Source organism: Eretmochelys imbricata, chromosome 8 (genome assembly GCF_965152235.1).
Source record: "Eretmochelys imbricata isolate rEreImb1 chromosome 8, rEreImb1.hap1, whole genome shotgun sequence".
Classification (NCBI taxonomy): Eukaryota; Metazoa; Chordata; order Testudines; family Cheloniidae; genus Eretmochelys; species Eretmochelys imbricata.
In genome coordinates, this window is record NC_135579.1 from 74,766,311 (window position 1) to 74,779,128 (window position 12,818).

Below are 12,818 nucleotides of genomic sequence, written 5' to 3' on the forward strand. Positions count from 1 at the left end.
GGCGATTGGGCTGCGGGCACGGGCTGCTCCTCCCCGGGGCCGGCTGCTCTCGGCCGCAGCCACCTCGCTGGCGCTCTGGCAGGCCGGAGTCACGCCCGCCTCCGTATCCGCGAGAACATCCTGTTCCTGTCAGCCGCGGGCTGGGCAGAGCCGGAGCGCGCCGTGCCAGGCCCAGCGCTGCCCGCGGGGATGGGGACAGCGTCCCGCCTGCTCCTCCTCCTCCTCCACAACCTGCTGCTGCTGCTGCCGCCGCCCGGCGCCTTCGGATTCGTTCCCTCCCTGGACAGCGACTTCACCTTCACGCTGCCCGCCGGCCGCAAGGAGTGCTTCTTCCAGCCCATGCGGCAGGGCGCCTCGCTGGAGGTCGAGTACCAGGTGAGGGGACCCGGCTCGGGGCGAGCCACAGTGGGCGGAGCCGGCCCTGCATCCTCAGCTGCGAGCGTGGCGGAGAGCAGCTTTCCCGCTCGGCCTTCTCGATGTGCCGCCTTCGCTGCAGCCGCCTCCTGCGGCGCCAGGCGGGAGCGGGCCCTGCAGGCTGAGCAGGGCTGGGTGCTCTCGCGGCGCGGCCTGCAGAGGCTACCTGGCTCCGTTGTCAGGAAGATTTATTAGCCAGGCATAAAGCTCGTTTCCGGACCCCGCGTCCCAGCGATTGGCAGTAACGGGGTAGGGGGAACCCAGGAGTCTTCCTGCCTGTCACTGGGGTTACTGGGTGAGCAAATAGGCCTGGGAAAGGCAGACGGGACAGTGAGGTTCAGCCTAGGGTTTTATCCCTCCAGGATTGTCCTGGAGTCTGTGGGAATTAAAGACTATATCATGTGATGAAACCTCCAGGAATAAGTCCAACCAAAACTGGCAACCCTAGTTCAGCGATCTCAGAGGTGCGTCTGGAAACCAGCCCCCACCACAGGATGGAAACTTTTGGCCAAGGGGAAAAATCAAGGAAAATGCTAGATGGGCCTCTAATGTCCACACTGGACTGCCAGGAGCTCAGGTTCAAATGTTATGCAAACGATCCTCACACAGCAAACTTCCTGACCTAACTATGTTTGTCTTCCAGATTTTGAAGGACTAAGCAGATGGTAGCAGGCAGGCAAAAAGTTAAGGTCCTTTTTATGCTGCTGAGGCAATTATGTGTGGAGGTCAGACTAGATGATCATTGTGGTTCCTTCCGACCTTAAAGTCTCAGTCTAAAAGTTTGTTAAAGCAAAACAATGATGGGGTCTGTTTTAGGCAGCAGATTGTCCTGTATAGTCCAGCAGGGTTAAAGTTAGTAATCAGCCTCCTGCAGTTCCATGCAAATATGTAGTCTTCTCTGCTCTCACTCAATTTCTGTTGTTTTTCCCCTCCATCAGTCTGTATGATCAGCTTTATAACTTGCCATACTTCTATAATAAATTAGCTGTTGACTTGTAGGGTCTGTTTACACAGATTTTTACAATGTTTGCAACTAGGTTCTAACTAATACAGTTGACTCCTTACACACTGTTTGTGTCCACCCACAGCTCACTAGTAGGTAATTCCTAACTGTGTGGCTGTGCCATCTTTTAACCTTGTTGTCACACAAATGCCAAGATGCAATTAAGGCTAACACAATTCTTCTGTATAGATAGGACTGCTTAACTTTACTTAAATTAGCAAATCCTCCTATATACAAAGGTATGTTGAAATGTGAAAAAACTCTCACAATTCTCAGACCTGCCTTCAGATTTCTGTATTTTTTTCAGATGCACTTACACAATAAATGGATAAAGGACAAGAACAGTTTCTTTCTGACTGAAATTCTCCAAAGACATGTTCACAATGTAGTAAAACAATATGAAATTGATACACTGTGCTCAGATGATATCGCTATATCAAAGTTATATCACTACTTATCTTTCATTCTGGTCACCTTTTTCCTTAATTATTTTCTTCCTCCTCCCTTTCAGTAAACCTCCAATCTTGCATCTACTGAGGTCATTGAAAGTTATGCTGTTGACTTCAGTAGGAGCAGGATTGTGTCCTGAGTGAGGAAGGTCCAGTCTGCACTTAAAAGTTGTACCAGTTTAACTCTTTTGAGTAAAGGTGGTGTTTATAAATAGTTATAATGATAAAAGCCCTAGTATGGACCAGTAATACCAGTATAAAGATGGCTTATACCAGTATATTTATTTTCCTTTCCATGTGGGAATAGCTATGCCAGTATAAAGAGCCCCTTTATACCAATATAACTGCATCCATACTGGTATAGTTAAAGCAGTACAACTTTTTAGTGTTGATAAGCTCAAAGGGTTTGATCCTGTGACATACTAAATGCCTTCAATTCCTTTTAACTTTGATGAGAGATGAGAATGCTCAGCATCTTGCTGGATTGGGATCCTAAATCTGCAGTACTTCCCTGACAGGCAGAAAACCACTGGAATCTCCTTTTCTATGGCTGTAACTAGCGTGGTGAGTGTGCATGTCTCCTGCACTACAAACTCTGATCCTGGAATTTGAAACTGTGTAGCATCTTTCTGGCAAAAACCTGGTTCTGGTTAACTTGGTTTGAACTCTAGGGTTGATGAATTCACCCTTTAAATTCTCTCTGTATCGATTCCTTTACATAAAGTGTTTCTTTTCAACAATTCAAACAGGAGTTTTTCTTTTTTCTTTTTTTTGGCTGACTGCACAGGTTTTAGATGGAGCAGGATTAGATGTTGACTTTTACTTGGAATCTCCAAAAGGTGAAATTCTAGTTTTTCATCAGAGAAAATCAGATGGAGTCCACACGTAAGTCTAAAATCTCCAAACTTGAACTCAGTATTATATACAGCAGTATTATAGTTGCTTCAAACAAATACAAAACTTAGAATTGAGTATTTAAAATCATAGTTTTTCTTAACAGTTGTAAAAACTGGTTGTATTGTTAATCTAAATAATTTCATGAATGTAGAATATAAGAAGCTTGTTAGCTTGTAAAATGCTTGATAAATTCACATGCTTCAATTACGTAGTTTATTGTTATATTATAGGCTTTTTTACAAAGCAGCTTGAGCACACAAATATTTCATATATAGGTACTCTTAATTTTGTATTAGTCTATTAATACGTCATAGATAGGTTCCTCCAGGAGTGAAGGATGTTTGACTTGCCATGGTGGTGGTCTGTTTATTGGCAGTCAACAGCCAAGCTCTCCCTATTGTGGAGTTCCAAAAGGTCTTTGCTGCAGGGTATTTTCTCTACTAAAGTAATCTGTTCGCTCTTTCAAGTAATCATTTATTTGGCATACTGGCAGTCTGATCTCTTTCCAGGGTTTGGTTTGGTTTTTTAAACTTTGATATCAAATGTACCTTCTCAAATATTTGGGGCCAATATTGATACAATTAAAATTAATTAACTTCAGTGGAGCAGGGACCATTTGTAAAGATGAAGATTCTATCCCCTCTGCTCCTTTTGCAACCAGTGGTCAATTTAAACTTTTAAAGGGTATTTCTATTTTCCATAGCTAGAAGAAGTGGCTGCTGTCTTTTATTTTTAAAAGTGATTGTGAGCATTAATCTTTCAAAGCTTTAATTTTTAAAAAATAAAGTGAAGGAAAGCTACTACTCATCATACTAAGATTTAAGATCATCTGAGTTTGTTTTCTTAGAAAAACTTGTAATTTTCGGTTCTGCTATCTCATTCCCTAGTGTGTCCTTGCATTTCATTTATTTCTATTTATGTATAGCATATCTAATTATTTCTGTTTGCATGACTGTCATAATCACATAAGGAAGAATGTTAAAAAATGTAAGTTTAGAGCCAGCATTAAAAATACAGTGTAGTTTAAAGATGTATGTTTGCTCATATACAGGGTGGAAACAGAAGATGGAGATTACATGTTCTGCTTTGACAACACATTCAGCACCATTTCAGAGAAGGTGATTTTCTTTGAATTGGTCCTCGATAATATGGGAGAAGGAGAACAAGAGGACTGGAAGAAGTATATTACAGGCACAGACATGTTGGATATGAAACTTGAAGATATTCTGGTAAGTATTCTGCTCTACAGCATCAGATGGTTGAGGTTTAAGAGAATCTGAAAAACTCATATAATTCTGCCATGGGAATATGCCTTAGTCTTGTTCTATGTGAGGGCCTGAGCAGCTGGGAAACAGAGTGATCAGCTGCGTTCCTCATAGGACATTATGTTCACTCTGTCCCATATTGAGGGGGGCCTGTGGTTAAAGAGCAGCATTGGGAATTAAAAGATCTGGATTCTAGTTCCAGCTCTGCCATGGATTTCCTGTGTGGCCCACCGCAAGTGATTTAACCTCACTGGGTATGTCTACACTGCAGTTAGACCCCCATGGCTGGCCCATGCTAGCTGACTCGGGGTAAGGTGCTGTTTAATTGTAGTGCAGGTGTTTGGACTCAGGCTGGAGTCTGGCCTCTCAGAGCCTGCGAGGTGGAAGGGTCCCAGGACTTGGATTGCAGGCCGAGCCCAAATGTCTACACCACAATTAACAGCCCCTTAAGCCCGAGTCAGCTAGCACAATTAGCCTGAGCCCTGCAGGCCCAACTCAGCTGGCATGGGCCAGCTGCGGGTGTCTAATTGCAGCTAGACATACCCTAAGTGTCTGTGAGTAATAACTATCATAGGGGAGCTTTGAGTCTTTGCTCAGTGTGATTTTAATAAGTTCCTTGGATGAAAGGCACTAAAAAGTACAAAATATTACTATGGTTATTAAAACAGAATCCCAGTGTGCGTGTATAGTGGCAGGTTTTTTCATTGTTTTGTGTCTGTGCTTATGATGACTTAAGGTTTATTTTCGACCTGGAGCAATTAACTTGATCATGTACATATAGAATTTGGGATCAAGCTCAAGCTCATTTTGAGTGAGCAAGTGACTTGAAGGCACAAAGAAAGTCATAAATCTGACCTATTTGGTAACTATATATACACAAATGTAAAGTGGCTACCTCTTCATCTTCATAAGATAAGCAAACATATTTCCTAGAGGAACAGCAATAGTGCTGCTGCTGTACATCTCAGTGATAGCTGCATTTCAGTGATGGGCAAAACGATTACTACCTACCACTTACTGCATAACATAGTATGAGGCTTAATTAGCTGACATTTGTAAAGTGGTTGGATGATAACTTCTGTATAAATATATATCATCATCATTCTTAGGCAGAAGAGAGAGAGGGGAAGAGAAGTGATCAAACTCACGTGCATATAAGCTAGCCCCCATTCCCAAAAGTTGCCCTGAAATGTTGACAAATTTCTCTGCCTATATACACGGTACTCTTTTGCTTTTCTTCCATGTGGTGTTTTGGTTAATCACAAAGTATATACAGTCCTCGATCTGCCAGAGGATAAATCAGTTTTGCATATTGTTTCATCTAAAGAATCTTCTGTAGCCCTGAGGATTCTTCTACTTGTACGCATCCACTACCCTGCTATGTGAGGTCCAACAACACAATTTTCTTCCTTCCAAATGAGAGATTGGATGGGAAATCTTTGTGTGTGTTTATGCCTCACCTTGCACAGTTGGAAGGGACTGTGTATGCAGTAGTCTGAGTCCTTTCACTGGCCACGTGCCTCCCTTCTCCACATTGGAAAAGGGACAATGCCTCCAATAGCTAAAAGGTGGTAATACTTCTCTCAAAGGGATGCTCTGCTCAGTCTCTGTGGTAGAGTCAGAAGCACTTGTTGGATATATCCTTTGATGTGTCTCATAATTATGCTGTTGGATAACTCTTGTTCTCATCTTGGCTTAGTGCCCTAGTCACTATATAGTAAATGGGAATAAATAGCAATTAACAAAGATGGGGAAAGAGGAAATAAGTAAAGCTTTAATATAACTAATACTTCTAAACAGTGACTGAGCTGTTTATCTGAATAATACAACTGAGGACTCAACCTTGGAGGGATGCAGATGAGAGTTGAGGGAGAGCAGTGTTAATCCACCAGTCAAGCTAATGAGCATGGTATTTTGTTGATGATGAAATACAATGAAGTCAACTGCAGAGAGTGGCTTCCGTAGTTTGTTGAATTGGCAAAGACATTATGCTATGCACACATTATGTCCCAAGGCATTGAGAAAATACCTGGGAGGGATACTATTTTCTTGGAGCCCTTGGAAATGTTTCTGTCTCAGTGGCTGGCCCTCATGGCTGCCCAACTATCCTTCTACCCCCTCCCTCAGGGGGGCGTGCAACTCATAAGCACACTGGAGCCAGCCTGCTCCTAGTTCGAAATCAGAATAACTGAAAATCCTAATGACAGGCACTCCATACACCATTTGCTTTAAGTGGTATCACTGAAACCATATACTGGCTTTACCCTATCTCCACTGCCTGCATCCCAGTCATAGCCTTTTCCACCTCCCTCGCAACAGCATTCAGTTCACTGTGGGTGTAGAAGCTTGCTCTCATTGCTGTGACAGTTTTTTCAAACTGTTGTATAGGTTCTTCTGCACAAACTTTGAAGCAAATACTGAGTCCTGGACAATAAGGTTATGCCTGTGCTCGTTTCAGTAGTGCTTAGCAGGCTACAATAGTGAGCCCTGAACTTATTGAGTTAGACAGAGAAAATAGAGTCCTTCCAAAAAAGCAGAATCAGCATGCACTAAAAATTTATTTACATACCATCTGCTGTCCCACAGACTACACATCCATGTAGAAAATGATCTAGTTTGTGTATCAGGTCCTATTTCCTATAATAAATGAAAACCAGGTCTTTCTTTCCTAACACAAACCAGAACTTAATAGAATGTTTAAGATGCCAAATCCTTTCTGTATTTATTTTAAATACATTTTAAAATATTGAAAATTAGATTATCCTTCACTTCCCAACAGAAGATAAAGATTATAATTAGAAATATTAACTCTTAATTTCTAAAGGAGTATAAAGATGCAGAGGTGGGATGTTAATGCCACAACTTTTACAAGCAAGAATCTGAGTTAATGTTCAGACAAAGTCTGCCAGTCCTCCTTTTTAAACTGGGGGCCATACAAATACATAGGAGAAATAGTCAACAGTATAAGCAGTAGGAGAACACACTCAAGAAATAAAGTTACCTATTACCTGAACACAGTTTGACTGCTGTATCAATAGGTGCTCTATAAATCAATAAAAACAACATACTGTATACTAATGCTAGCTCATTTTGTGTTAAAGGGTATCTTGGTCAGATAATCCAGCTGAGAACAGTTAGCTTTGTTTTGCAGTGCAGAATGGAACTGTTCATGAGCCACCTGATACAGATAATGGATCACTCGGATATCTTAAAGATACAGATTTGCAATGATGTTGGTTTGAAGGTGTACATTGTGAAATAGCTTGACTAATTTTGATTATTAAATCTAAATATAGCAGTTTTGGTTTATGTCCATCTAGTTCTACATAAAGTATAGTGCTGGTTTAATCTAAACATTTAATCTAATTTAATCTAAACATTCAGAGGACAACAGTATGGTGTCTTTCCTCTAATAATGTAGTTGCCATATCAGATGCTTGCTTGACACAGTATATTATAGGACATGGTCACATGGTGCTGGTTGTGAGCACCTCATCTTTGGTCTTCATGTCCCACATGGGTCTGACATAGCCCAAATTTGTTTACTTTTAGGGCATTCTGCTCTAAGTGTCTCTCTTTCTTCAGGTTTCAGAGTAACAGCCGTGTTAGTCTATATTCGCAAAAAGAAAAGGAGTACTTGTGGCACCTTAGAGACTAACCAATTTATTTGAGCGTGAGCTACAGCTCACTTCATCAGATGCATACCGTGGAAACTGCAGCAGACTTTATATATACACAGAGAATATGAAAAGGGGTCTTCTTTTGTTAAATAGACTTCTTTTGTTGTGGATTATTTTTAATGGATTTGTTAAGATGTCCAGAGCCTGGGATAAATATTACGTATTTAAATTCAAACACATGAAAATATACACAATAAGGCTAAAAAATATTAATGAAAAGTTCATAATGTGTAACTTTCATCAGTGAAGTAACTGTTACCTAACCACAAAATGAAAAAATGGTAGTGACACATGCACAAATAAAAACCAGCAATGTGAATGATAGTGTGAGAAGTGTGATATGTATTTATATTAGCAGAAAATGTACTTCTGTTTCCTTCCAAATGATTTTATTCTAAAAAAAACACTATTCTGTTCCTTACCAGGAATCCATCAACAATGTCAAAGCCAGGTTAAGCAAAAGCCTCCAGATTCAGACGCTGCTCAGAGCATTTGAAGCTCGTGATCGAAATATACAAGAAAGCAACTTTGACAGAGTGAATTTTTGGTCCTTGGTCAACTTGGGAGTAATGGTGGTGGTTTCAGCTGTTCAGGTTTACATGCTGAAAAGTCTTTTTGAAGATAAGAGGAAAAGCAGAACTTAACAGCAAGTGTGATCATAGCAATAACCAGAGAGGAGGGGAAAATGCAATAAACTGCTACAGCAAAAGGGACTGGTGTTACCTTGCTGCTTGTTTTGAATAGACATTATAATCAGGTTCTTGATTCACATGTGACTAACATGAACAGAATACCTTTGCCCGCATCCTTCCATCTCTGCAAGCGTTACTAACAGTCTTACTGGTGCATCTGTTTTGTTGGTTTGTTGCATTTGTAATGATTCTTACTAGATTATGCATAATACACAGAATGGTGGATCAAATGCAAACCAATGTTAATACCTGCCAGACAGTCATCTTTTCATAGTCACTTGAAAACCTTTTTATGTCCGCCTAAATAATAATTTGTTTTTTTACAAGTTTTTAAATAAGCATTGAGTAAAGTTACAGATGTGCCAAAGGATTGAGGCCCACCTATGTAGGCTATAGTTATTGTAAGTTCTCCATAAATGTAAATGTACAAAATTTCCTTGAGTCTTTATTGTATAGCATAATACAAAAACACTGGGTTAACATTTGTGAAGTGGTTAAAATGAGAAGTTATTTTTTCACTTTTATATATATAGTTATATATCTCTCTATATATATCAGCACTTTAAAGAGACAGTTAATGTGAAATTTAGTCAATTTATAAACTAATTAAAAGTAGCATCAGACACTATACCTGTCCAAGTCCTTCTGCCAGTTGTTGTGATTGTACAGTCCCATTTTCCTGTTTAGTTGGTTGTTGCTGTGTGAAAGGTCCACTGGAACAGTGAAATTGACCATACAAAGTACAGTCAGATGCACAAAATAAAATGGCATTATTTAATCTTTAGTTATTGTAATCTTAGATATTATAACAGTAGATACATTCAGACAGAAGTGAGTTTTTTCAGATGACTGTGTTCCTTTCATAGTTTTTAGGTAAAATTGTCTGGAAACATTAACTTGACATTAAATGTTCATATACTTCCAAAATCCTTTCTATATTACTAATTTTGCTAAGATGTTTTGCTCCTTGAGGTCAAGCAGGTTTATGCCACAATGTGTAGCAGTTCACAGACTTCAGAGCTAAAGTTGTTCAGCTAAACCCGCCCCACAAAAAAAACCCAACAAATCTGTAGTCACATAATATTTTCATTCTACTCCCCTGAGTAGTCCTGTGAAATTAATGGGACTACTTGCATAAATAAAACAGAATTTGGCCCTAAATTTTGAGATTTATTTGGAGCATGAATTGATTAAGCAAGGTAATGCTCAATCATAGAAGCAGTTTGCTATCTTTCTCAATAAAAAGGCAAGTGGCTTGCATCAAACCTACCATTTCTTTCTGCTGAGGGAGTGGAAAAATACGTCTCATCTGTGCATTTGTCTTCTTTTGTCATAACCTTAGTATTTTGAGTGCAGTTTTTAAGTATTTTGTAATCAGCCTAGATCCAAGCCAAGTGCCAACCCAGTGGAAGTGCCCATAGAAAATTGTGTTAGCTCTGAAAGTCCATGTTAAGACTGCTAGGGCTGTACCACTGTTCACATCAGCTGTCTTTAAAAAGATTTAAAACATTTGGTCTAGCCTAGGTATGCAAGTGTACTGCCTGTCTTTGAACTTGGTGTTAAGAATTGAAACACTACAACTAGACTGTCTCCTTTGTGATCACATCTGCCTGAAGGTCATTATGCTGGAGGGCCCAGCATTATCTCCTAGAAGAGGATGGGAAAACATTTTTCAGTGCATGGACTTATTAAAATGCAGTCATTGTGGCACAGGTGCATTGGCCACTTTTCTCTAGCAGGGGCTATCATATATAGAGATTACACTTTAGTTTCAATTTCAGATGTATGAATGAAGACTAGCAATAACCCTTTTAAATTACTGCTTTTAAGAAAAAAATACTTTAAAAGGTGCTACTGACTATATGACTTCAGGGGCAGCTGGATCTGCCCTCTATTAGTCTGGGAACATAATATAGTAAATTCTCATTCGATGGGCAAGTTAGTGATAGAAAGGTCTAAGGGAGGTGTCATTTGATCTGTACAAATTTGCAGAATCATAATTTCAAGGTGTTACCCTCTGTGGTGTGGGAAGAGGGATTCATTGTTCGTCCCCTCCCAGCTCCTCCAGTTGGTGGACATTTTGATCATAGTGTCATTGGAAATGGGTCAGGTTTGGAATCACACTTCACAGAAGTTGTGTGAAATACTATGCACTCCCAAATCAATCTCGCAGCTGATCAAATGCTCACGACCCTGCAAATGTTTGGCCAGCAGCCTGCCTTGTACAGAGATGCGGGAGGGTGGCACAGACAAGGATCAATGTGACATGTCTAGCAGTGCTGCTCTAGACTGAGACAACACTGAGGATGACTTTGATGAATAAATGTTTTCAGTTATAAGTGTCAAGGCTAGATTCTTTATGATTGCCAAAGATCAATCTCTTAAGCCATGCATCCCTGTGTTAAATCATAATTAAAAAAACATTTTCTCAAATATATACATAATTGTTCTAGGTTTGGTATGTTGATACCATTGTGTTTGTGAGAGAAAGGGCTTCCAAATGATACCCAACCCGTAATCCATTTCAAATGACTTTGTATTATCAAAATTCCACCAAGTGGGGGGGGAGGGGGAGCACTGAGTCCCTCCTGCCATGTTGCAGAGGGTGACACCATTGAACTTACGAGTCTGGAGATTTTTACAAATTGAATTACACCATCCTTACCTTCCTTTCATTAACTTGTCCACAGAATTACACATGCTCCCACAGTGTATTGGATACATCTATGGTTCTCACCCTTTCCAGACTACTATATCCCTGAAGCCCAAGCCCTGCCACCCAGAATTGAAACATGTAACTTAGCTGTGTGAGGCCCTGGGCAATTGCCCTGCTTGCCACCCCTTAACACTAGCCCTGACCTTTCAACTTCCCTAAACCTATGCCATGACCCCAGGTTGAGAAACTGATGTAGATGAGTTAATGTACCCTGGAAGACCTCTGTGTACTCCTCAGGGGTACGCGTATCCCTGGTTGGGAACCATGGGATACATCATTCTTTTGGGTAGGACTCCCTTCAGAGCATTCTTTTGGGTAGGACTCTCTTCTCCCTTAATTGATGAGTGGGGCAGTGGTAAGCACCATGAGGTATTCCGTTTCTCCAGGGACTTAATGCCCTATACCTAAAGTATTTGCAGAACAGGGAACAAGTAATAAAAAGATCTCCTATAGGCCTGATCCAGAGCTCATCGAAGGCGTTCAGTGGAATGGCTCCCACTGACTTCAGTAGGCTTAGGCTCAGGCTCTTTTGAGTACAGGCAGACCCATGTTCCTAGGGCTCTGTCCTTTTAATAGAAGATAGAAGTGATGCGGCCTTAAACGTCGCACCACAAATGTGATGCTGCACCACAGCTGTGAAATGCTGCATTCTTTCCATGAAGCTGTGACTAAGAAGTCTACCTCTGACGTTAGGCTACTGTATTCTAGCTCTTAACTCGGTTATTAGAACAACCCTTCCTATTGTAACTTCTTCTCCATAACAAAATCCCCATCTCATAACAAAAAGTTTTAAACAGAGGATATACTATAGATGCAGCTGTATGAGACTTTGTCAACTGAAAAATATTTATCAGTGGCCATGGGTGAAGGATATGGGGTTCAAACTTAGACACAATAAATGACGTTTTAAATGGGATGTTGGACTAAATTGTTCTTGTGTTTTGTATAAAAGGTACAAATCAAATATTAACTGAAATAAGGAAAACAAATCTAGTGTGTAAGATGAACTGTTTTTATTCTGTGCTAAGTAATGGTTAAAGTCTGTGGATGTTGAATAAAATTATATGCCAGAAGTTTAGATTTTACAATAAATAAGTCTAAATTTGTGTTTGTGCACACTAATTATAACAGTTGTAGGAAGAGCACTGCATCTTTGCACACTCTACCCTCAGGGCTTGATCCTTTAAAGGCTAAGCACTCTCAGTTTTTTCATAAAATACTAGGGTATCACACACTGCGCAATGAAAGCAAGCCGAGATTGTGAAATGAAACATGTTGCCAGGTGTTTGTGTGAATTTCATCCTGCCTGTGGAACTCAAAACTCCCCCAATGTTTTAGGGGAAAGGAAAGTGAAAAAATGCAAACAATTTTTGGAACTCTTTAAGCTTTCAATACTATGTGTAAGGAGGATACATAGGGTTTAGGAAAAGTAATATGTGCAATCTTAAGGAAATTATGGTAAGGTTCATAAATGCTACTGCAATTGGCTTAGTCTAGTTTCAAGATTGCTAGCAGACAAAACACAGTTAAGAACCAGAGTAACTAAATAATTCTGTAATACAGTGGTCACGGAGGTTACACAATGTGTCTCAATTATTGCAAGATACGATATCCCTTTGACAGTAAACTATTACATTACACAACCATAATATGTGCCAACAGAAATAATCACTGACCTTTTATTCTTCCCCTTGCCATGAAA

The 12,818-nt window shown here is 40.2% G+C and overlaps 1 protein-coding gene across 1 annotated transcript; it reads left to right on the forward strand.

The window, feature by feature from the left end:
• The first annotated feature begins 40 nt into the window (after positions 1 to 40).
• On the forward strand, positions 41 to 12,189 carry TMED5 (transmembrane p24 trafficking protein 5). The gene is made up of 4 exons (XM_077824779.1): positions 41 to 375; positions 2,654 to 2,751; positions 3,815 to 3,992; positions 8,134 to 12,189. Exons 1-4 carry the CDS (start codon positions 190 to 192, stop codon positions 8,350 to 8,352), a joined length of 681 nt encoding a protein of 226 aa, XP_077680905.1. The 5' UTR covers positions 41 to 189; the 3' UTR covers positions 8,353 to 12,189.
• Positions 12,190 to 12,818: the final 629 nt, after the last annotated feature.

Bases quoted from the DNA above. Each gene is read 5' to 3' on its own strand.
- TMED5 (XM_077824779.1), top strand. From the start codon at position 190: ATGGGGACAGCGTCCCGCCTGCTCCTCCTCCTCCTCCACAACCTGCTG. The intron at 376-2,653 runs GTGAGGGGACCC...CTGACTGCACAG, and splicing joins CGCTGGAGGTCGAGTACCAG to GTTTTAGATGGAGCAGGATT. The intron at 3,993-8,133 runs GTAAGTATTCTG...GTTCCTTACCAG, and splicing joins TGAAACTTGAAGATATTCTG to GAATCCATCAACAATGTCAA.